Source organism: Metopolophium dirhodum, chromosome 2 (assembly GCF_019925205.1).
Source record: "Metopolophium dirhodum isolate CAU chromosome 2, ASM1992520v1, whole genome shotgun sequence".
Lineage (NCBI taxonomy): Eukaryota > Metazoa > Arthropoda > Insecta > Hemiptera > Aphididae > Metopolophium > Metopolophium dirhodum.
Window position 1 is genome coordinate 35393387 of NC_083561.1, and position 27350 is coordinate 35420736.

Below are 27350 nucleotides of genomic sequence, written 5' to 3' on the forward strand. Positions count from 1 at the left end.
GTTTTCTTTTAATTTATATATATATATTTATTTAATAAAACCATTTAATTACCTATTAGGTTTATTTTGTATGGAGCAGTAACTAACTAAAAATATTGAAAATGTATCATTAGAATAGGTTAAATGATCTTATCGTATATTTTAATTTTTATGGGTTATAAGTCGTCCTGAACTCCCAACATTCTATGCCCGATCAACGACTGAATGTTCCAAATCTGTACTTTTTTTCCATTCAATGTATAGACGTGAGATAGGTACGTGCATAGTGTGTACTGTATACTTACGAATAATATGTCATTATGATTTAAGATTATGGAAAGTATGACGTGTTGTCTACATAAATTAAAATCTGATAGAAATCATACTAAAATCATAAATTTTGGTTATATCGAATTAAATTTAAAACAGGTACCTCCTATATTATTTGATTCGCGGTGCCGGTCACACATGTACAATAATAATACAAACATTGTAAACATTAAAATAATTATAATTCAACCATAGTAGTGCGGGGAGACCTCAACATCAATAATATATATAATAATATCGGACAGCAAAATACTGTACATAATTATATTATTTATACACCATTATATAATGCGTCTATAAATACGAATTTCAATTTGGACTTGTCACAATATAATATATTAACCAAATAGCTTTTGGGCGCCACCGTATAATCACGTCGTTATTACGACGTGGATAACGCATCGGACGGGCCACGACAGTGGTCGTGTCACGGACTCGGTCGTAATGCGCACCACAACACATTACTAAATTTGTATAAAAGTAAACTTACGCAATGATTGGTCGCGCGTAATGTTATCGCATCGTCGTGTTTATTATTGATGGTCGTTGTAATTCATTTATCAGGCATCCCAACTTTGTGATGTCCTTGAATAGTTTTGTTTTATTTTTTCAAAACACCGTTGCCTTTCCCCCCGCATAGCAGGTATTAGGTATTATACCTATACCGTGTAGTACGCGCCTGTCCCGCACGTCTAAAAGCTTTAAGGTAGCTTTTTACAACAACAACAAGTAACAACAATAATAATAGAGCTGCTGCTAAGAATAATACACCTAAACGGGGTAAATGCATTACTTCGATAAATGTAGTAATGCGGAAACACATCATCATTCATATTAATTAATGATTCATAATATTGGATTTACAATTTATTATTATTATTACATCATATGAGTGGCTCTATAATATTATCCTATCAGACTCTCGGCTTTTGCCCTTGGCACACAGTATAAGTAAATAATTAGCTTGCTGCCTCTGCCTATATATTATATTGTATAATACGTACCTAAATGTCTCGATCGAATTAAAAGCTTATATGTAACTATAATATAGCCACGAAAATAAATTTAAAGTATTCAATATTGATAGTGATTCTTCAGTCTTCACTGTATAGTGCCTATTATGTTGGCCGTCTATAGGAAATTAATTTCGAAACAACAAAAAAATAATTAGTTTTATAATTTAAGTAGGAACCGAGCACCGCTGCAGTGTTTGTACCTATAAGAATAATTGATATTGTAATAATAATATAATTAATTAATATATTTTAAATATTCTAAATTTGCCTACGCCCTACAGGTAAGGTGGGACAAATATATTATCTGTACGACTGTATCAAAAGACAATATTTTTTTAAATTTTTATGTTAGCAATAAAGCCTAAACTAATAAAAAAGAAAATACCAATTTGGACATCACGCATGCTTCTCCTATAATGGCCAAAGCCAGTCTCTTCAAAATGTTTTTACTATACATTTTCAATAATTTAATAAAAATTATAAACCAAAACCGATCTCATTTTCCTATAATGGCCTATATACCTATAATAGTATGTAACTACAGCTGATATTATATTTATACATAAAGTCATAAAGATACAGTATACTATTATATAGATGTTAGATTGTATAGACAGTTTAGACTATAGACACTTATATTACGTCTTATTAGTTATTAGTTATTACTTATCAAGCAAACTACATACCAACTATATAGTACTTGTATTGTACAGTAGACATGAACTTCGCATTCGCAAAATATTATATTTATTATAATTTAAGTAATTAATAATTTTTATCTCAATACTATTATAGGACGTGATGCATATCCATCCTTATAGTTCCTTATCCAAAAATATGTATATCATTTAATATTTAAAGTAGTAAAAAATGCATGACATTTTTAACTCTAACACATTTAATACAAAATTCCTCATAAGTTTTTTATACTGGCAATTAGAAAAAAAGTATCGCATAATAAAGCCACTTCCAGTTTTTATGAACGATTGAAGCTTAAATTTTGACGACATACGACCTACGACATACGTACACTAATGATTTATTATTCAAAAATATTTTTGTATTTTGTTATTTTGTTATTATTCAAAAATGTTCATCGTAGAAACATTAAATATTCCAATATTACCTTAATTATTATCATTTCCTATACACAGTAAGTACTAAATAGTGAAACTTTAAAATATTTAGACTAATCTGATAATTAAAAATAATACCTAATAATCAATAAAGAGGCATTTTAAACTTGTTCAGCTTTTTTTCTATAAATGTTGATAAAATTTTTTTCGATTGATCAATAAGCTTGACAAGTTGGAAACAAGATTTTTCACAATATCTAGTAGTAATTATAGCGATTTAAAAATACTGAAAATACACACAAAATTATTTTTTTGCACGCTTGAAATTTAAATTTTGTCAATCACGAAAATTTGAGTGATCACGATGTAATCTTGAGTCTTTTCTGCATCGTGTCAGTAATTTAATAGGTAGTCATAGTTGCAAATATCTATATTCTCGATTAGATCATTTTATATTAGAAGTTTTGGTTATAACTTATATTACAAATAAGTAGTTCATAATAATACGGCGTATACCTGTAACTCCTGTTAATCGCAGTTTTTCAACATTAAGGAGGATTGGGCTTACTTATTTCATCTAAATATATTAACTTAATTAACATATTAAGAAATATTCCATTTACTATATTTTGTGTAATCTTTATACGCCTTTGATTAAAATTGTTTTAACGACTTTATATTTTAATTATAAAGTTTTTGTAATTTTTTTGGATTATGGTGTATCCATTGGATATTGGACTTTCTCAATTAGTATTGATTCTCATTTTTAAGCGGATGTTGTAAAAACTTGGATAAGGTCAAATATAAGTGAATAACGGGGTTATAGTTGGATAGGAAATTGCTCAATATTCATAGCCATAGCCGCATAGCCCATAGGCACAGAAGTATTCAAGTTGATGAAATAATAGATATGATTGCTGGAGAAAAAATGAATTATAGATTTTATATTGCTAATTTTTATTTCGAATTTAGTTTTGTATTTGCATTAGGTATGAGGCAAGTTATTTATAATAAGTGTTTTTAGAGAGTTATATTTTGTATTGATCTAAGTATGTTTAAAAATACCGACATAGGTACCCGGCGAAAAAAATCAGCGCACGCCTATATGCTACAGACATGGGTACGCTCCGGGGGTGCAAGGGATGCACTGCCAGCCCCTGGATATTTTGTAATGGTGCAATACTATCATTTTGCACCCCCTGAATTTTCTTTATTTATAATGTTTAACTGGGTAGTGCTAAAGCTTAAAATATTTATAAAATAGATTTTAAAACTGTTTTTGACAATTCCAACTACCGCACCACATCATGTGAACGAAGTTTTTCAAAGTGTTGACTAATTATTTATACATACAATAAATTTTACTTAGGTATCCTATAGTTCATATAATGATAATACTAAATGATGTATACAATTCAGATGTTGAGTGTAACTTTACTGATTAGTTTTGCACCCCCTGAATTTTAGTTAAACCACGCGCCTGGCTGCAGGTTATGATGCAAATCGTTTTTCCCATTTAAATGTGATCTTTTGGTACCTGATTTAAACAATGTACCTACCTAATACTTAATCTCAGTCGTTGTTATAATATTATATACACATGAACTGCACGAACAACTGTCAACTATAGGTACTCTAAGTCTTAAGACGCGATCGGTAATCGCACTAATTATAAGTCGATGCGTTGATGTTTATTGTTTACATATTAACGCATTGCGTACCAATTGACGTGCTATACACGGTGTAAGGTATACAGAATAGGCGCAACGCTCATATTATTATATAGAATAGAATAGTCGACAAAAAGTCAATACAAAATATAAATTATTTATAATAACTTGCACTCTCGTTGAATGTCCCCGTGCCAAATACCGACGGCCGATTACCGCCCCGCGATCGAAAACAGAAAGTATCACCGTGGTTTATTATTCTTTTGGGGAAATAAAACGTCCCACGCAACTGTAAAACACTCAAACTCGATTAAATGTACACGGCAGTGTAGTAGCTGGTAGTTGCAGGAATCCATCCCTCGTGTCCTATATAATAATATAATCGTATTTTTTTATATATAATAATATAGTAATTTTATTCCTCTGAACCGGCAGGAAAGCGTATTATCTCCATTCTCAGCGTGGCTGCAAATGCGGTAGGTAAGACCTACACACGACGTGTAGAAAAATGTATATTAAAATTTAAAAAAAATATATATATATATATATTGATTTCGCGCATGATGACCCTCCGACGAAATATTATTAAAATGACACAACCGCAGTAAATAATACACGATACACGCCTTATACTTATATATTTTACGTTGTTTAAACGCAGTTATAGACATGAATTATATACATAACTCAATAACTGCTTATTGAGTAAACACGCGCTGGCAATGTTTTTGGTGAGATTTTGAAATATATTATATTATAGGTAGGTAGATTATAACTATTATATTATACCAATTAGTATTTTTTACAACGAGCAAAGCCGAATGTCCAATACCGAATACTTTTATTGTTTCATAAAATCAAATGTTGTTTACAGTATCGATCTGGCTCATGATTGGGTCTCTAGCCCCGACAAACCATACTAACTTAAAAACAAAATTAACTGCCTTTTAATATATTGCAATAAAATTATTTTATTTTTAATTTAAAAATAATGTATTACTTTAAAATATTATATGTTACGATAATTATTAAAAGATATATTATAATAATATCAACATTGTTATTTGTTATACATGGTGTTTTTACAATATCTGTAGGTACATATAAAATACAAAACAATATATTATACCTCATTGAAAAAAAAAATTCTACAAACTTTAACATAACATTAATTAAATAAATTATAAATGATTATTAAAATAGGTAGATACCTAGGTACTTAGTTTAGTTTTTTTAATTTATTGCTGGAAGATTCCAACTTCTAACATAGGTATTCAAAATATTTTGTTTGTCTGTAAATTGAATGATGTCTTATTCAATAAACATACAAGTTAAAGGATCTAAACGTTGTTGGTTTATCAAAGATTTAAGTTTAGTTTTGAGCATTTTAAGTTTTGAAAACACTAATACTAACTAATATTTTTTTTTCAAATCCCATAAAAAACACCCATTTAGTTCTTAATATTTGCCATGCCACTGTTCACGCCTGCGGAATTGAAATAGCGAACACTGCATATATACACGGTGTACATAATATAGTAACATATTATACATGCTCATAAATAAACTCCGCCGAAATCCCCTACGAAACGTAATGTGTTTGATACGATAAAATGTACCTAATTAATAATATTAATATATTATTATTTTTTTTTTTGTTAAAAGATCTATTTACAAACACTGTATTATTTACACAATAAGTAATTATGATTACAGTGGTAGTACATTAACACATGAGAAGGAATACACCCTGCAGGGGGCACACACTATTATTTATTATTATTACTTTGTTAGGCTTGTGGCATATGCCAGGAAGCATTTGATAACCCTTGCTTGGAATGCTTGTAGAATTATATTATTGTATACATTTATGTAACAGGCAGTGACGTAGTCAGGAATTGTGTATTGTGTATAGTTAGGGCTGTGTCCCACTAAACAACCCAATTAAACTTTCCTTCACTTACACTTTTTGTAAAAAAATTTTTTTAAACATAATATTACAATGTAGGCTAAAATAAACATAGCCTCCTTAGGCGTCCACCTGGCTACGCCTCTGCAGACGACAGGATAATTATTAAGGAAAGGAAAAAAAATATTGATTTGAAGTTTCTATATAAAATAATAAATGGTCTTAAAACTGTCCTGATTTACTCAGTTGCTTAAATTTTAATGTTCCTCAATGTCAAACTAGATCCACAAAAACGTTTTACATTCCATTTCAAGGACAAATTATACACTTGTTTCGCATATAAATATATTAATTAAATTAGCTAATGACGTCCAGGTTGATTTTCATACTTTTGATAGTTTTTGTAATTATATTGGCTTGAGTCTTATGGAACAGATAGGAAGCAATTCGTAAAATTCAATGGTGTGTGTTCAGGTTTAGTTAATATTACGTCTGGTGTGCCTCAGGGTGGTCATCTATCCCCGGTATTGTTCGCCCTTTCATTAATGGCATCAGTTCCGTATTAAAAAATCGCCAATTTCTCGTATTTGCTGATGATATAAAATTATTCCTTCGCATTGATTCCTCTCGTGACCGTGAACTGCTCCAGAGCGAACTTAATGTCTTGGTAACTTGGTCTAGACGGCTTGGCTTGGAGCTCTGTATTCCAAAGTGTCATTATATATGTCATTCACGCGTTCTCGAAGTCCTATTCGGCATGACTATTTGGTTGATGGTATCATATTAAGTTTTTCTGGTAGAAATGTTGTTGACCTAGGTGTCACATTTGATCGCACTCTAAGTTTTAATGTCCATATTGAAAAAATCACGTGCAAGGCTTTGAAAATGGTTGGTTTTATCAAAAGAATTTCTTCTGAATTCAGTATGTGTAGTTTTTTATAAGCGTTTTATTGTGCTTTTGTTCGTTCCCACCTGGAATACGGTGTAGTGATTTGGGACCCTCAGACTATACGTGACTCTTGGCAAATTGAGCGCGTACAGCGTATAATTTTTGAAATATACATCTTTTGCTCTGCAAAATGCATATTGATGACTACCGCACGATTATACACCAGTTCTAGAGAAATTAAATTTAGAGGCGTTGAGTACTGGAAGAACCAACGCTAACCTAGTTTTCTTATCGAAACTCACGAAAGGGGAAGTTGATGCTCCTGATATATGTTAGCGAGGATACATTTTAATGTTTCCGGTGCTAATTTGCGTACAATTTCTCCTTTCCGTGTCCCGTTCTGTGCGAAAAATTATTTATATAACGACCCTGTTTTGCGAATGATGAAATTAGCAAATGGGACCCATCACTTCTAAACAATTCTTTTTTTGTATCAAAATGTTTTTTATTATATATTAATTATTATTATCTTTAAGTGCAAGGTATGTGTATTATTAAATTATTAATTATTAATGTTATATTAAAATGTTAAGGGCCTGTCCCGTTTATTATTATAATAAATAAATAAATAAATATTACCCATTATACCTACATAGTTTATTTTTTATATAATTTTTTATTATTATTATTATTATTATTTTCGTGATTATTTTTACTGTCATTCAGTCTACATAAATAGATTTAAGTCCTACTAATGTAATAACTAATAACTATAAAAATTGTTATAGGGTTTTATCCCGTTTAAATTTATAATAAATAAATAATAATATAAAGGGTGTCCCGGAAAAAATCTCCTGAGATAGTACATTCATCATAAATCTGTTTCTTTTTATACCCTTAGATACAAGGACTACACATATTTTATTTTTTTATTTTATGTAATTTCTATTTTTTTATTTTGAAGATAGCCATTTTATGGAGTTTATTTTTGTGAACATTTTGACTTTTTAACATTTTATTTTCATTAATCTCATGATTTTTAATATTTTTTTAGTTTATAGGTAAAACGGCAAAAAACCCGGTTTTGTCCGGGTGGCGAGTTTCCCTCTACGGCTAATGGGTTTATCCCACTTATATAAGTTATCTTAAACCTTGTTATTTGTTATATCGTCACGGGACACCCTGTATAGGTATATGCACTATATAATCAGTGGTATATTGTTAGTAAATAAATGTAAATTTATACTGGTAATGTGCCTTAAAAACATAGGTAGTATATTTCTGAAAAAATACCAAATTGTATGCTAAACCACACTTTACAATGCAAATGTGTAATATAGTCAATAGTCATATTATCCATTCAGTAGTTCCGAAATCCATATTCAGGTCTTGTGGATTGTGGGTGGATAGTTTTGTGTGTGGACTGTAGGCATAATATTGGCCACTGCTCACTACTCAGTGTAGGATAATAGTGGATTATATATACGTTTTTTAAATGTATTAAGATTAATGGATATACATTTTGTAATACGTTGATTACTGCCTACTGATGATAAGTCTTTATTGATTTATACAAATGATGGAAAATCCACACCTTCTCATAGCTGGCTACATTACTTCCTATAATATTTCAAGGAGTTTAAAATAAAATGATGATTAATATTATATTCTTGTAAGTACATAATAATTTTTAGTGGATATTACATTTTGTGTAATTTCAGGGGGTAAATATAACGAAAACAAGCGGAAATAGCACAAAAGAACGCACATGTGAAAAATGCATACCTACCACCGGTAATAAATAGGTATAGGTACCTATAGGCTATAAGTATATTCTACGAGACCAACTAAAATGCTACTAAATTCATTGTGGCATATATATATTGGCATTGATAGTATAAACTATAATTTATCGAATATATTTTATAATAAACGGATTTAATTGTGAATAACACCATAGTAGGTAACAATTAACAGGCCGCACGAAAGCCAACAATCTATTCGTCGGTATATAGTTTTAGGAGGCATTGTGATGATGAGCTACCAAGAAAAAAATATATAATTCGAATTACATAAGTACCCTTTATAAATGCAAAAAAATTGAGAGATGATGATAAATATTTTATATCTATGTATCGTGGTTACTTACCACACTGCCACAGTATAACAAACCTCCAATAGGTACATATCCAGTAGATTATACCATTATTATAATAATAAAATTGTTTGCAGGATCGCAATTTTTAGTTTTGGGTGTAAAATATTTTTCTCTAAGCGTATATTGTAACTAAAAACATTTTTACTACTATATTAAAATATATATTATATATGCATATAGTTCTTATTTATGTAAATCATAAAAAAACACGTCTATACATAAAAAAAATTCATAATAAATGTACACAACTAAATACATCATGAGCAGTTGTATTATTCAATACCGCGGTACAGGTACCACACGGCGATGACTAATAAACTATATGTGTACTATAATTTGACAATTTTCGCCCCGCACGACGGCGAGACTGTATAGAACTTCGGGCTTCCTTTGTATTCCGAACTAATGGTACTAACGACCGTGTTGACGGCAGTTCGGTCCACCTGGAAAAGCACGAAACAACGAAAAAATATTAATAGTAATGTTATAATTACACAGCGCGGACACTCGTAATTTCATATATAATTGCAGTTCTGCGGCACTAACCAGTGTGACTGTGCACCCACCGAAACCTCCTCCGGTCATACGAGACCCAAGGACACCTGGCACTTTTCTGGCCAATTCTACCAACTGATCCAACTCCGGACAGGACACTTCGAAATCGTCCCTGCAAATGAGTAAATAATGACAGTAATTATACTAGAAGGCGAGTACAAGATAATACAACGTGTACTATGATGGTTTAAAAATGAATCGTATTTATATTAAAAGGCACAAAGGTAGGCATAGGCGTAGTGTTTTATGATAGTTACGAAGATTTTGTTGATAACATTATTATTGAACTAATAAATAATAGTGCAGCAGTGGCCAGTTGTAGGTACCGACGATGTGATTTATTACATTTGTTTGATACAAATATTCTCATTTATCAACACGATCCAGCACTTAGAATATTGCAAAACATATTGCAATATTATGACGTTGTTTTGTTTTTATTAGTTTCAAAAATCCTATATTTTCTTAGTAACAATGATACAATTTTTGAACTTTAGTCTATAGGTCAGGATGATACACAATTATTGTAGTTTTACTTTTCAACAACACTTTATAATATTTATTACTTAGGTGTAACTGTATAAGTGGGAAGTATCCGAGTTCTGAATAGCTATCGTTGCTATAATATTTGATATAAGTTTTTTTTAAATTTAAGTGAATACTATAAGCGCAGTCAACATGAGAAATAATTCATACACTTATGATTAACACACATTTAAAATCAATAGTAGGTACTTATAAGTTATAGTAGTTATTATCGATGTATGAATAGGAAAATTACGATGAATGTGTTACAACAATGAAAGTACCTATAATAGGCTATAGCAATGTATTTTTCAACGAACCTTAAATTATTTATTTTATTTGAATAATAAAAGTAAATACTGAACACAATCGATCACAAAAAATAGACCGTTCCAATTCCAGAATATAAAATACTTGCAAAAACTGTAACATTGAGGTAAAAATATTTTTAATAAAATATAATGTACACGAGTGTCATTGTATTTTCTTTGCGCATGACCTTGCGTGCCGATATGTAACAACAAACTATTAAACCGTAACGATAAAAATAAAATCTGCAAATAGGTCCGCGGTTAACAGAATAATAAAACAACCGACATTTAATTAATAATGAAATTAGAATAATGATATTGATATTAATTATTAATTATGATATTGCTCCAGTAAAGTTACCAAGACGTAAACTTAAATTAATAAAAAATAATATGAAACATGGAATGTAGAAACATAATATAGTAATATAGTATCATGATAATAATATTATCCATCATGGCGCTAATTATTTTAGAAAAAACCCACGTTTTAAGTGTTAAGTTTAACCTTACTCCCTTTTATTATAAACACTGAAAAGTAACTTGGTTTTTTTATATTACATGCAAAAGCGAGTTATGAAGTATGATAGTGGGTACCTAGTACCTACTTAGTTTTTCTTTTTTTACAAAAACATCTGAATACCTAATGTATTTTTACAATGTTCATGCTTTCATTTTGTATACGTTCTATATACATATTATTTATAATACTATATACATAATATTTATAATCTATATTAGCGTTTCTTAAACTTTTTTATGTCTACTTTTATCGTGGAACCGCCACTTTTTTTTTAGTTTTTTAGATATTTTTAATTAGCTTTCAAAAAAAAGTAAGACAATACAGCTAATTACGGCTCGACAATTATAACCATTACTTTGTTTCAATAGTTTCAATGGGTTATTTTATGTATGGATTATTTGCAATAAAAATTATAATAAATTAATATATAATTATTAATTATTATTAATAATGTGTATACTGTATTTAATCCAAAAATACGTTAAAATAAAAATAAAAATGATTTCTTATAATAATAATGTGAATACTGCAGTATTTAATTCAAAAAACATTTAGGTAAAAGACAAACAGGACTTCTAAATTTTAATTTTAGTGACAATTAGCGGAACACTGAAGTGATCTCCGTTGAACCCAGGGTTTAAGAAACACTTATCTATATCATTGTATTTTTCGTTATAATTGACAAATTACTATGTAGGTAGCTAATATGTGATATAATATAAGTAGGCTATTCTATCGTCTATCACTATTAGTATCACTAGTACATATTAATCAAAACAATTAAAACCTTGAAAAAAATAATACAAAATTGCGGTGAACACGTAAAAAAATAAATATCAAATTACCTTAGAGAGTTATGACTAGCGTTCATGAGTTCACCAAACGTTTTGTAATCGCCGCGTTTCAATACATCAGCAGCGGTTTTGGTTCGTTCAATTTCTGTAATTACGTGTCTAGCTCGTTTATATATTATTTCATTAATCTTCCCATTTAAGCGTACTTCTGTTTAATCAGTGTAAAAAAAAATTAACAACCTAAGAAGTATTTTATGTTTATATAATATTATTATCGTATTAAACTGTTGAATTTACTGTTCAAGCTTTCCATGGTTGCCGACCTGAGACTTTGAACATTCAACAAATCGCTTGCTTCTTCGCATTGATATCTTCTCAGTTGGTACTGGCTACTGGATAGCTCATGATGAATATTGGAATTAGTTATTAAAAATACGTAATTGGATTCAGTCATTGGAACGGGTTCGTATTGTAATGATCTATATAAAAAATTAGAAGAAAATTAATAAACTAAAAGCAAAAGTTAAAACAAACAAAACGTTAACTAATTTTTTAAAGAAATTAAAAGATAAGTTTTATAATAAATAAGATAAAAATCGATCCTGCATAATCACAATAAGATTAATATTGCTTTCAAAATAACGAAACGTTATGAATGTCACGTGTAACAGGAATAATAAACTTTTTGTATACGTCTTTACGTAGAAGTCATCCTACGTCCTTTTACGTCCTTATTGAATGAAACATTTTAATCATCCCATCAAAAAAAAAAAAAAAAATTGGCCTCAGTCCAAACGACAATAGTAACGTTGCACTAAGAGATACATAATTATAATATAATAAACATACTTGCAGTCTATGAGTAGAGCATGACCTTCTATTCCCATTACAGAAATAAATTGATCCATTATCCCGCAAGGAACTCCAGCGAACATATGCTCTGCATTTTGGCATGCCTTGGCTTTTTGTACTAATCTGAAAAATGTAATTAACGGTTTTTTTACGCCGTACGAGAAATGCAAACACAGTTTTCATTACTGAATTGTTTTATTTCCGGTAATAGCTTCGATGAATGAATAAGTAGCTACTTCCAGGGAAGCACTGCTGGACAGTCCACCACCCAAGGGCACACTGGATAGAATTACGGCATCAAAACCTACTATTATACCTATACAGAAGAATAGTTTTATTAATATACTGGTTCTTGGTGAGTCACCAAGCTTGCTCAGTTTTTTCCTCAAATATTCCATTAATTATGCATTTATTTGAATTCTGATTATTGGAATTTTTAAAAGACTATATATTTTTAAGTACCTATTTAGATTTATTTATGTCATTTATTTAGCATCCTATGATGAAACAAACTTCTAAATGAGAATTGAGAACTACCATTTTATTGCTGTAAATACTGAGTTAAACAGATGATTTTTATAAAATGTTGATGTTTATAAATCAAAATTCAAAAGAGGACATTTTTAATTATCAATCTGCATTCTGCATGTTATGTGGATAATAGTCTATAATAATTTTAAAATAAATAATAGTAATTGCTATATTAGTCTATTAACATTTATAATTTGACACTCCTTCATTGGAATATAAAAAATCGATTAAAGTATACTTAAATATTCCTAAAATCAGAATTTGAGCAAGCGCATTACTAAATGGTGCATGCGTTTCGTTCCTACGTCATACTGCAGTAGTATGTAATTGTTCCTTCACTGCACGTTAAATACATTTTTTAATGGCAATAATTATACTCCATTCAAAAATTAAAATTTACCGTGTCAAACCAACCTATGAGTCTCTGACGGTATATGGAAAAAACCAAGGAAAAAAAACCACGGAATAAAAAACCAACGAAAAAAAAAACCAAAATGATAATGTACTCAACATTTTTGCGATTTATCTTTTCCTTTATTCTATTACTGTTGCTTAATAATAATAATATTTGTATAATTATAAAAATATATATATAATTTTAGTATAATAATTGTATTTAGATAATATAGTAATCACTTATGAAGCTTAAAATGTTGGTAAAATTGTTAAAATGCTTAGTATATAAAATAAAAGTTATAATAAAAATGAATCTAAAGTAATTTAAATAGATATAATATAAAAAATAAAAATATGAATATAATATCAGCATTTTGCTGTCGTGTTATCAATATTATTATAGGTTAGGTTAAAATATATGAATAAATAAAGTTAAAGTTAAGTTAGAAAGTTATTACCCACCTACTTAATAATTAATTTATATAATGCATTAAATTAAAAAAAAATGGTTTGTTAAATTTATATTTTAAACTTAAAAAAAATAATTTCTAGCTTCTACTCTAATTTGGTAAATTTCAGTAACTAACTTATTTACTTTTTATATTAAAGTAACTTAACTTTAACTAGTTGAAAAAGTGACTTGCCCAGATTTGAAATTAGATAAAATCAATATATAATTAAATATTAACTGTATAATATTTAAATGTATAATCAGTGGTTAAAGTGGGTCGTGGGTGGATGGAGGGGGACGGAGTCCCCCTTCTTATTTATGGTAAGATTGTGCGTCCCCTTTAATTTAAGTCCGGGGGGACACTACTAAATTTTAGTAATTTATTAATAAAGGTAAAAGGTTACCTATACCTATGTGATATAATATTTATTATAATAAATTTAAATACATTATTAAACTGAAAGAATATGAATAGTTATATTTGCTATAAATTATTTTTTATTTGTTTTTTTTAATGAAATGTTTAAAATTAAAATTATTTTTTTACACATTTTAGGCAATGAATTTCAATTTATTTTTTACTTAGCAGGCATTATATGTTTTAAATCATTTTCCCTGGGAGAAAATTTGATTTTACATACTATTAACATAAACTTGTTATGAACAAATTACAAAGGTGTGTGAAAGAAACAAATTATACCTAGTTGGTAGTGGGTTTCTTTAAAATGTTTTGTTAGATATAGACTTTGAAAGAATTTGGGAACGCTCCTCAATTTTTGGTAGGTTGATCCCTCCTCAACATTTTTCCCACTTTAACCACTGTGTATAATTAATTTATACATAATTTTTATAATATTGATAACACAGCATATAGATTGTATATTATATTTTTTGATAATGCTAATTCTCTGATTATATTATCACTTTGGTTTTTTTTCCGGAATTTGTCTCTGACAGTCAATTTATGCGTCAAAAATATGTAGATTTTTTTTATAACTTTTTAGAATCAACTTCGTTTGCCAATTGGCAGTTATATACTTATATATAAGTACACGATTTTATAAGATAATTAGAAACATGTTAAATACATGGCTAATCTATTAATTTATATAGTTATATTTTAACATTTGAAAGTTGAAAGTATAGACTTGTTATAGTCGTTTTACTTCAACATAAAAATAAATTATTTATTTAAGTTTTTTTACTTCTCTAGTGACAAGCGTGAAGGTTTATATTTTGGTCAGAGACTGTGTAATTTCTCTATTTGACTATATAACATGGACAATTTCAATTTTTTTTTAAGATTGTAAAGGCAATACCTATAGTTGTATTATAGGTCAATCACTGCAAAAGCTGTAATTTTGCCACAATGAAAAATGTGCTGATAAGGAACAATTACGTAGGTAGGTACTATATTATTAAGTTCAATACGTTTTGTCAATATAATATTTGTCTGTATGCAGTAAACGTTTTAATATATTATATCATATACTAGCAAATGCCATCAGTATATAATATTTTGTGCATAACTATAAATTTTTAGAGGAAATTCACAAAATAACGCGTGAATACAGTATACTGTTTAGTCTATAATGGTCTCTAATTTATCTATCATCGACGCATTGTTTGTAAATGACCAAACTAATTAAACAACGTATTATACTTATTCAAATAAACAGTACGTGCCTATGGGTACGCACTTTGGAAGCATGCGATCACTCCTTTGACGTAGTTGGCCCATTTAGGTGTGCCCACGTACAGCGGTTTGACGCTAGGAATTTTAAATTCGGTTTTATTCGAGTCCTCGGTTTCCTCGAAATCGTTACATGCAGTAACTACGCGACAATTGTCACTATTGTTGGCTCGTCCCAACACTATTGTCACCATGGGTAATGCCTATAAAATGAATATAAATACAATATAATAAATACTACACGATTGCACAATAAATCGTGAAAACGATTTCATAAACTCATACTTAATTTACATATGAGCAAGAAAAAACATTTATGTTGTGAATGCAAGTATTTCCAGACAACACCAAATTCACGAGTGACGAGTATATCAACAAATTGAAATGAAAGCGGCGGGTAGTATGTTATATAGGTAGGTAGGTATTAAAAGGAATTTTCAATTAAAACCGTTACAATATAATAGGTTTATATTATAATGACTGTAATCAAGTTTATTTCCTTCGTCCGGCGACGTTTATAGACTAGTTTCCGGATGGTTTAATAATGGAATATAGTATGTAGGTATAGGTAGTAGTTCAAAAGTCATAAAACAGAGCGCGGACACTCAGCAACATAAATAATAATATATGATACAATATTTATTATTCCTGTTACCATTTTTTTTCGCCATGCACATACATACTTTTTTTTGTAAGCATTCTAAATAAATTATTTATATAAATATAGAGGCCAACGTTTTTATCAACATCTACTTTAAAAATATACTTTAAAAATATACTTTTTTAATTCGAAAAATGAAGAAAGGTAAAGTAAACAAGTGGTCAGCATTTTAAACGCAGTCAATATTCAATACTTACAAAAATAAAATGTAAAAAAAACATTAAGGTACTTGCTAAAAGCATGTTTAAATCGTGTGTTATTACTGTTATTATGAGAATATATTAAAACTATACATAATTAGGTGTTAGCTGCTAACTGTTAACATGTTCAATAGAGTTAGAGTTTTCTCATTAATGTGGAACTTTCAACATTTTAGTTATCAGCTTATCTGCATCTATATACGAGTATACGTTCATTATATTTCACTCTATTGATAAAAATCAAAGAATCATTACACTAGTAACGAGTATCAATTACAGTTGGTAAACCTATTACAGTTGGTAATTTTCACATATCTACTTTGATTTTTATACGTTGAGAGTTCGACATTTTATAAGGAGCGTCCTGTAACGATACGAACTTTTTTGCTATAAACTGTGAAGCAGCTAATTTTTTCTTCAAAAATTTGAAGTATTTAAATCGAAATTAGAACGAGTAATTTATGAGGTGCTGACTTTATATACTATAGATAATAATACTTATAATAATGGCTTTAAACAGGGATGGAAAACGTTTTTCATTTTCGTTTTTGTTTTAAAAATTTCGTTTTTGTATAAGGTTTTTGATAAATTTATATATATATAATATATATATACATATTCTTATAACTTAAAAGTTATAACAGTAGCAAACAATACAGAAATGCACTTAAAAGTTAAAATTAATTATTCTTAATATTTAAATTTTAAACCAAAATTGTAATTTATATGAAAATTCAAAAATTCAAATTTTCAAGTTAAAATGTTTTTAAATTTTAAAAGTGCATCGGTAAAGACTATAAACGTAAAGACGTAAAGCGATTAGCGAAACACTATTTAAGATTTCTAGAGTTAATAACTAAATAATAAAAACAATCCTGAACATTCAATTGTATACAAAATAAAAATATAAAATACATCTAAGGAACAAAATAAAAAATTTTGCTCTTACCCATTGAAACAAAAATAATAAATAGTAAATACAAAATAAAGATAATCACTGATAAAACAAAAATTTATTGTCAACATTAATTATTAGTTATCAGAATTATAAATTTTTCGATAGCAGAAGTATTTTTTATTTTTTTTACGTGGTAGGTATAATACTACAATTTATTTTCGTTTTTGATTTCGATATTATATTTTTTCTGTTTTTGGGATTTTTCGTTATCGTCTTACAGTTGTCTTTTGTTTATTAATTGTTTTCGTTTTTTGTTTTTTTTTTGTTTAATAACATTTTTTTCAAACCGTTTTCCATCCCCGGTTTTAAATCATTTACCAAATAGATAAATACTAATCAGTCTATATAGTTCCTTTTTAATATACTATATATGAAATGCTAATTCAACTATTGATTACTGTTATTTTCAAATCAGTTCATAAAGTTTAATAACTTAGGAATTAAGTGATTTATGTGCATTAACATTACAAAAATAAATAATCTGCTTATCAATTTTCAGTAAAAAAAGGTGTTCTTATGGTACACATATTTGTATCGATACAGGATAATCCTTAAATTACATACAAATCTAAGTACCTATTTATAATATGGTCTTTAAACATAAAAATTCCGAAAATCAGGATTTGAATAATTTCATTACTAAAAGAAAAAAATGGGGGTTAGCCAGCGTGCTTTGTGAATTATTCTGTATACTTATATGATATTTTTAATTATTCTGAAAATAACATTATTTTAATTTAAGATATCTTAATATTTAAATTAGTTAACTAGTAATTAGTAATTAATTAGAATTAAAATCATTTTATTTTGTTGCATTCACTAAGTTTTAATTTATTTGTTATGACACATTAAAATAATTATTTACAAATAAATTTAGTTATTGCACTATAATAATTCAACAATAAGAAAAAAAAACCAAAAACAACTATATTTTTGTGATTTGTATCATTGCTTATTGAAGTAGTTGTACTGTACAAAATATATACACAAGTTATCGGGGTGAAAGGTTTTCTATAAATAATTGAGTGTTTTTAACTAAAGCCTAACTAAACTTCTGATTAAGTGATTAAGGAAGTGCTTAAGGTTAGGTTAGAACAATTTACTCAAAGTTATTCAATGTTAATAAAATTAATAGCATATGATATATAATATATACTTATATATTCGTGCGTGTGTTGTAAATATAATACTCAATGATGTATCATCTACATTGCAAAAGTAAAAAAATAAGTTAATTTACGATAAATGATAATGCACTTTAAATAATAATACATTATTTAATCCAATCATGTCATCGGTTAAAAGACTAAGATAGGGCAACCTAATTAGTAAGTACATACTAATAATATTGTATGTATATGTTGTACCACTGCTATGGTTACGACTAACGATACATATTACCTATTTTAAAAACAACTTAAGGTAAATTAATGCAGTACATGATTATTTATTAATTTAATACAATTTAATTTATAACTGTATTTTTCACAATTACCAATAATATGATATAGTATTTTTATTAATCACTAATATTTATGTTGAAAAACATCAAAGTAGATAAAATATTTTTTTTGACGAAAATTAATTAAATATAAATATAATATTAATTAGTAATATTATTAGCTGTACCTACATCGATTTAGTTTTTATGATTGCATATATTTTATTAATAATTTAAATGAAATTTATCAGTAAATATCTGTAAATTGTTAATGTCGTGCACCTACAATCGTCTCGAATATATATATTGATGAATGTTGATGTATGTTGATCTTATATCATATTATAATATGCGTATAAACTATAAAGTATTATTTTAAAATAGTTAAGTACGTGCATTGAAATATAGTTTAATTTTTGTGTAAAATATGAATAAAACCTTATTAAAAAGTAATATATAATATCTACTTGGACGAAAAAAATTTGATTATTAGAAAACCATACAAAATACAATTAGTTACGTCAATGGACATTAAAAAGTGTATTACGGAAATGTATTTGGAAATTTAAGTTGGTTTGATAAATATTTTAGAAATCATTATTTAATACAATATAGCCTATAGGTACTGATGGAAAAAAAATGAATAGTAATAATTCATACACACAATAAATAGCTATATAACCCGTATAATACACATATGGTAAGTTCAGGTATATACGCTCTTTAATTACAACAAATAAATAATAAACTAAAAAGTAAGCTTCCAATAAATGCACGATTACTTTAACCAAGTTTATATTGGTCATGATACTTTTCATTAATTATTCATGGTGAATACGAATATACATTATATACGATAGAAAGTGCAAAAAAATACGAACTTTAAGAATGAATAATGAATGAGAATGGGCATTATTACGGTATACACAGGTAGGTACGACTATACTGACAGTAATAAAATGTGAGAATTTTACATACATTTTGTATGATTTAAAAACGATGTAAGTAGGTGCCTACAAAAAATTGTGAACGACCGTGTAAGCAAATATATACCAATCCATACATGATACATTTAAAGCGATTGAAACCCACGTGTGAATAAATACTTTTGCAGTGACACCTATATTTCTCAGCTAAACCAATACAGGGCGATATACATACACTAAGCATTGCTCACCCCCCCCCCCCCCCCCATTTTTCCTTTAATAATGAATTTATTCGAACTCTGATTTTTGGAATTTTTATGTTAACAAATAGGAATCGCTGTTTTTTCCTGTAAATCAATAAAGCAATGAGTTTTTAGAAAATGTCGAGTAGTTTTTTTGTAATTTAACTTTATTTATATTAAGGATAATAGGTCTATGAGTAATATGTATGAAAGATATGGTGGCTGACGGCTATATATAATGATATTAAAATAAACTATAGCCGGTAATTAATCTATTAACATTTGATACTATGTCAAAATGATCCGGGTATAATTAAAATTATTATTTATTATTTTTATCATTATTATATTATTTTTAATATATTATTAAGTTTTAATAGAACTATAGATTAATAAGTTAATTATAATTTATATTTTTGTAAAACTATTTTTAAGGGCTATTATCCTTAAATCATGTCTCAGAAACTTAAATTTGGACACATCAACATCAACATTTTCAAAAAAAACATTGTCTTGACAATTATACAATTATAATTAACAAATAATTTAAATAAGTAATGTATAATTTTAATATGCACATAACTTGCTTTAAAGTTAAAAGAAAGCTAATTACATTTTTTGTGATGTTTGGGTGAGGTGACCTCGGTCTATTTGTTATAAAAATATCATCTACATCGGAGCCATTTGAAAGACTTCTAGTAATTGGTTTTTGTATGAAGATTTGGTTGAATTATATTGATATATTTGTTTCTAATTTATTTTCTATTATTGGAGTTGATAATGATTTTTTTTTTTGGGGGGGGGGAGGAGAAATTCAACCACCAAGACCTAACCCCACGAAGTAACTAATACACCCAACAATTGTATTAATAGAAATTAAAATGTAACATGGAGTATAGACCAATCATAAAAATAATGAAAAAATAATAATTAAGGATCCGTACCTACGGACAAAGTTTGTGCATTCATCATTCAGGTGTACAGGCGTACGGGTCAAAGATGACTTATAAAATTAATGTACAATATAGACGAAAAATTGAGCGGAACAATACATTTTACTCCTCCCTCTGCATGACTGTATTTATAGTAAAATACCTAAATTCCACAACGCATAGGGAAGAACTTTATCTGTGTCGTAGTTTTTTCATTTTTTTGATAGCACTAGCCAATTTATTATGTTTAATAATTAAATGAAAAAAACAAAAACTTAATATTCTCAAACTGATAACTTTATATGTATTTATGTTATCCAAATTATAAAAAGACTACGACACAGATAAAGTTCTTCCCTATGCGTTGTGTAATTTTAGTAATTCTACTTAAAATACAGTTGGAGTAAAATTGTCCCAGGCAAAACAGTTTTTGTTATATTGTACATTTGTAAATTGTAAGACGGTGACAACACATGCGGATGTGTCCTCTTATGAATACAACTAATAGGCATTTAAATCTAAAACAAGTATATTGAAAACAACTAAAATTGACTTAATATAATATATTAACTATTATAGTTAATCTGCCATTCTAAGAAAATAAAAATATTAAAAATTTGACTATCAAAAATTAAAACGCGTGTACTCGTGTTTACGAGTATTGAGTATACTCAAGTGTAAAAATGTTTTGTTCGTTTATTCAATATTCTTATTACATACATTTTCTACAACTTTTTAAGTTTTAAATCAATCTCTAGTATTTTATGTAATTGCTTGAATATTATTGAACTTCTTAATTTTATATAAAATAATATATAAAAATATATAAATCATAAATGATTTACTCACCATGGGTAACACGAACCCGTCATTATAATCTGTGTGTTCTCCAATTAAATTTACTCGTCCAGGTCCAATGCCCAATTTATCAGGTTTTTCACTATTTGGAAAATGTTTTGCGAAAAATGCAAACCCTCTTTCTATTAGTGCTTCGGTTGTTTCTGTTTTTATTATTGACATTTTGAATCTAAATCATAAAAACAAACAATAATTAGATGGTCAATACTCAATTCTGATATAGGTATTCAATAAAAAAAAAATAGAGTATGTATTAGGTAGGCATACAAATTGTGTACAACTTATGTTTTAATTCATTCCTAGTTATTGCTAATTAATAATTAGTAATATAATTATTAATTGTATTACATTTTTAATAAATATCCAAAAATTATTTTGACCAGTCACATTAAGAAGTCATAAAGGTTAGTAATGACTAATGAACGTCGAGAAAAGGTATTAAAAAAAGTTTTTATTTAATTTATATTTATAAAATCTGAGCTAATAGTTGTATATTATGTATATGTGCGTACTACGTGGTATGTGTGAAGAGGATACGACAATTTGCCATATTTTAAAGTAAAATACTATAACATTATGTGCATTTAGACATCAGGGTTTTCTTCGATATATTCGTTTTAAAACTAGATAAGTGTACCTATACATATTTTAAAAATTGAAGCCAATACGTAACGATAGTAATAAGTAATAACAAATGAAAATATTCACTTTACATGCAAAAGATCTTTTTTTAGTAACATACATTTTCACTAAAACTTGATTGAAAAACCCACGCAATTCAATAATCTTTAAACTTAGAAATAGGTCAATTTATTTATGCGTATTGCATATTGATTAGTAGTGGAACATAAAATGTGGTTTATGATAAATAAAGACGACAAATTATTGGTATCATACCCTCTTAAGAAATTGATTTGATGTGATACCTCCGGCGCAACTCGTAAATACCTGTCATTAAAAAAAATATATAGGTATATATTTTGTTTAAAATGTTTAAGTGCATTGAATTATAATTTTATAGTATATATTCATTAGCCAACATAATCATAATTCAACTTAAGTGAACTATGGATATTTGTCGTGCTTTTTTTTTTATTAAGTTTCATTCTGATACATTGTTTTTATAATTTTATTAGAGTGAGATTAAATTATTTATTTCAAGGAAATACATAATAATATTGTTTCGATATATAATTATATGATACGATAATATAATGATGATAAATATCGGCAAAAATATACGCAGTCAATTATATAGGTATATATCAAACTATTAAAATGTACTATATAGGTTCACTTATAGATAGATATAGAATATTTTACAAACAGAAACGTTTGAAATCATTTTATCGGTCGTAACATTTTTAAAAAAACAGTTTTTTTTTTAATTTAATATGGGTAATCTTTTAAATTCCAAGCAATCTAGTATTGTAAGCAGTAGTGAAGCATAAATTAATGTGATGGCCTTATGCCCTAAAGGAGGTTTTGTCGTAGAGATTCCTTAAGGCCTTAACAACAAAAAAATGAAATCATTAAATAGTGATGCTATAAATATATAAGGGTCTAATGCTAGAAGTTAATAAAAAAAATTATAATAATAATATTATAATTGTTTTACTACTTACAAATTTATTTAAAACAATAACATTATATACTTAAAAATGAACTCTTTGGTCCTTTGAAATTTTGTTTAAAAAATAATAAATAATTTCTCAGTGTTTTTTACCTAACCTGGGAGGCCCAGGCCTGACCTAACTGATTGCCGGTGTTACAAATTGTTTTGATTTGGCTATAAAATGGTTCCAAATATGTTGCACTTCTATACACACGAATTTGTATCTATAAATGGTAGCTTGATGAGGTAATATTTTATCGGTTATTTTCTTAAGTGGTAACTGTTAAATATAACTTATAAGCAAGTGGTGATTTACATTGTACATTTTACAACACCAAAAATTTATCAAGGTTAAAAATGTATTAACGTTAGTATATAGGTAAACACCAGTAGTGACGATTTTTCTCTTAACATTATTCGTTCAAATTTATGTGACAATTATTGGCCCCTTTAATTACTACATGCATAATATTCATAGTATTTATGTACCTGCAGCACTCTGCAGGTTATTATTATCGTGTAACATTCATTATTTCCAAAGTTTTTAATATGTTTGAAAATATTTATTTTACATTATTAAGTCGTTACAAAAAACAATTTTTTTTTGTACAATATTTATATTATAATTTTTTTATAGTTATACCTAATGTATACTATACTAATGTATACTATACCTAAATAATACTTTTTTGAATACAATACACATTTTTAATTTCGTACTCCTAAGCAGAATATTATTTGGATAATTATTAGAATAATTATACCCACAATGTACCTATAAATATTTATATAAGCCAACCACAAGAATAACCAGTCTAATTCCAGCATTTGAGCCCTAAAAACATAATAAGACCATTTTAAGTATTTTTTTATCTATAGTTAAGCAAAATTGGTTTTCAAGTTTAACAGCTCTTCTAACTCATCGGTATAAAATATGGTTCGATTAGCCTTTATAAAGGCGGGTTTCCACCATATACACGTACGCGTGTACGTGCATACAAATCATTTGCTGTGATTGGTGATTGATTGGTTAAGTTAAGTTACCACACGATTAACCACGATACCGTGTTGTCGCCTGTTGGACAAAGCTGAACATTTTTCGTGTACACGGTAAACGTGTATAGTAGAAACCCGCCTTAAATTAGTATGTTCATTAATCTATACCATGGATACATGGTAAACGCAATACACATATTATTATGTGATATCGATTTCAATTACATAACTATATATTATAATTATCATATTATAATAGGAGTATATGACTATTGTCTACATAGGCAGTAGGCACTTATAAATTATGAAAAACATAATTTACTATATAATCTTAGTAGTTGAGTTTAGAATAATTATACGAATTTAAATAATATCTTTTTCATACTTATCTCAAACGTTTATTATAATTTATATTATACATTACGCTAAAAGCTTAGTACCTAGTTATAATCCTATATAGTGATAGGTCTGTTGCCTAATCGGGTTATCTCGAATAAATACGAGAACTACTTACACGCGTGCTGTTATTTTTTAACGATAAGTACAAAGAATCGGGAATTTTGTTTTATTGAGTCCACTAAAACGCAAAGTGATACCCATATGGCGATACTGATTATAATTCATAAATTATAGCTATCATCTGCAAATAACATTTAACAAAATAAATTAATAAATACCTAACACGATATGTTTATCAATCATCGTACATACTACATAGTGTAGGTAATACATATTATTACCTATCCTATATAATATAATATAATATTATGTAACGATTTTAATTTTAGAAACTAGAAAGGTACGGCATTTGTGTTATTAAACTGGCAAACGATTAAATAGGTATATGTAGTACCTGCCTATTAGTATCTAACCTACGTAGTTTTTTATTGTGGTTTTAAAACAACATTTAAATGGAGAAAACATCATCGTCATAATTATTATACCCACATGTTTTCGTCTGTTACATCATTAATATTATGTTGTTGCTAGTAAATTATAATGACTATAAATTAAAAACGTAATAACAATATAGTTATTATTCAATAAAACAAATAACTGGACTGTTTACCGAAATGTATTCAAGAATTTAGAAATTTTTAAATCACTAATGAACACGATAGCTTCATTTGAAATATTGATTAATAACTTCGCGCGTCCGTAACATGATAATTATCAAATATTCAAATCGTTAACATTATTAAAATAGTCGTTAACATTATAGTTATGTACCTATTAACTACTGTTGTCTATTGTACATCGTTGAATATCATAATAACACTGATCGTACACGATTCAATAATCGACTATAATAAATTAATAAGAGTGAGACGAATTTTGATTTTTAATCACCGGAGCAACTCTGTGGACGGTAAATCAGTCACGCGAGGAACGATAATCGTTTATCTTTTAAATAGTAAATAGGTACACCAAGACCAAGCTTCCCGATAGATACGGTCATACGTCCGAATTAGGCACGTAACATTATTATATATTTATATCGATTTTAAGTTAAAATAATGTACCTATTGGTATTTGGTGTGATGAGTTGAAAAGGTCGAACAATATTGCATTTTCGTAAAGATTCTATACAAATAATTACCTACTTCGAACGGTAGCATGACATTTGAAATGACTTATCGAGCATTGTCAAATTTAATAATTTAGTGAGATTTAACGAGACCGCTTTAGCACAACGTTTGCGTTTCGCTGTTCATAAATGTTGTTTGTGCACCAAAAGCAGTGAGCTTAGGCAAATGCACGTTAATACGTCATATATTGTTATTATGTACCTAAGCAATGGTGGGTACGTGATGTGGGACACAAATTTCCATGTGAATTACCTATTCAAAATAGACGGTTACAATAACAGCGTGCGCAAGTAGGAACACATCATAAATAGGCAGGTTATTGGTGCGCCTACCTGTAGAACAAAAACTAGACGCATTATTTTCTTATTTTTTAAATTCTAAAACGCATGCATTACCGAATGACAAAATATTTTTGAATTGCGAACACTGCGCGGCCACGGCGGGCGTTCGCATAATATTATTACAACACGCGAGCTGTTTGAATAATGATAACGATAAATAACCGCGAACGCGTCGGATCGGCGGGTCGCGAGGTCTCACGTCTTTGTCGTCGCATATCATAATATTTGGTACCTACCTACTCAGTACCGGATACTAATTGCACAGTCACACCATAATAATGTTAAAATAATATTCGAATGTGTTTCCAAACACTGACTATAATACTACTTACCCATAAAGCAGGTAGGCATTGGTAAGATAACATTATATTAGTATATTATAAACGCGTAGGTCTTAAAAATGATTTAATTGTGCCTATTTTTTTTTTTTTTAACGCTAATAATATTAAATGTTCGGTTTATATATCGTTCGCATTGTGCGGTGGGTGGAGTAGAAGACAACAAATAATATTAGTAATAATTACATAATATTATTATTAAGGAATATTATAAAAAATGTATTGTTTACGTACTTTTTTCGTTGTGCGCGGCGGTCAATCGAAACACCAACACCGTCGATAACTGCTCGGACGGGCGGGCAAACCAGACTAAAAACCGTGATAGAAGTACCTTACGATAAAACGGGAAAAAAAAGCGCACACGCACACGCACACACACACACACACACACACACAAGCGCGCTCGCGTGGTTTTATTAGACTGGCCTGCACGTTCCCCTACTCCTACACGCAGACACACACTACACATACACAACGTGCGCACTCTCGTCACACGCTGATAATGGTAAAAAAATAATGTATATAATTTTATATTATATTGGATACGGCGGATACTACACTATAACTCTATTGTTATTATGATATCGTGTTCCGC

At 28.2% G+C, this 27350-nt stretch overlaps 1 protein-coding gene across 2 annotated transcripts; it reads right to left on the bottom strand.

The window, feature by feature from the left end:
- Nucleotides 1-9148: 9148 nt before the first annotated feature.
- On the bottom strand, nt 9149-27147 carry LOC132939116 (galactokinase-like). Of its 2 annotated transcripts, XM_061006141.1 has the most exons (10): nt 26990-27081; nt 22774-22824; nt 21868-22045; nt 15666-15861; nt 12774-12903; nt 12585-12710; nt 12033-12214; nt 11787-11943; nt 9574-9694; nt 9149-9470 (listed from the first exon to the last, which is right to left on the bottom strand). In XM_061006141.1, exons 3-10 carry the CDS (start codon nt 22036-22038, stop codon nt 9357-9359), a joined length of 1197 nt encoding a protein of 398 aa, XP_060862124.1. In that variant the 5' UTR covers nt 22039-22045; nt 22774-22824; nt 26990-27081; the 3' UTR covers nt 9149-9356. The 2 variants fall into 2 exon arrangements, with proteins under 2 accessions (XP_060862124.1, XP_060862123.1); XM_061006140.1 differs by lacking the exon at nt 22774-22824 and having other exon boundaries at nt 26990-27147.
- Nucleotides 27148-27350: the final 203 nt, after the last annotated feature.

Bases quoted from the DNA above. Each gene is read 5' to 3' on its own strand.
- LOC132939116 (XM_061006140.1), bottom strand. From the start codon at position 22,038: ATGTCAATAATAAAAACAGAAACAACCGAAGCACTAATAGAAAGAGGG. The intron at 15,862-21,867 runs GTGAGTAAATCA...TTCATTTTATAG, and splicing joins ACGGGTTCGTGTTACCCATG to GCATTACCCATGGTGACAAT. The intron at 11,944-12,032 runs GTAAATTCAACA...CTGATTAAACAG, and splicing joins AACCATGGAAAGCTTGAACA to AAGTACGCTTAAATGGGAAG.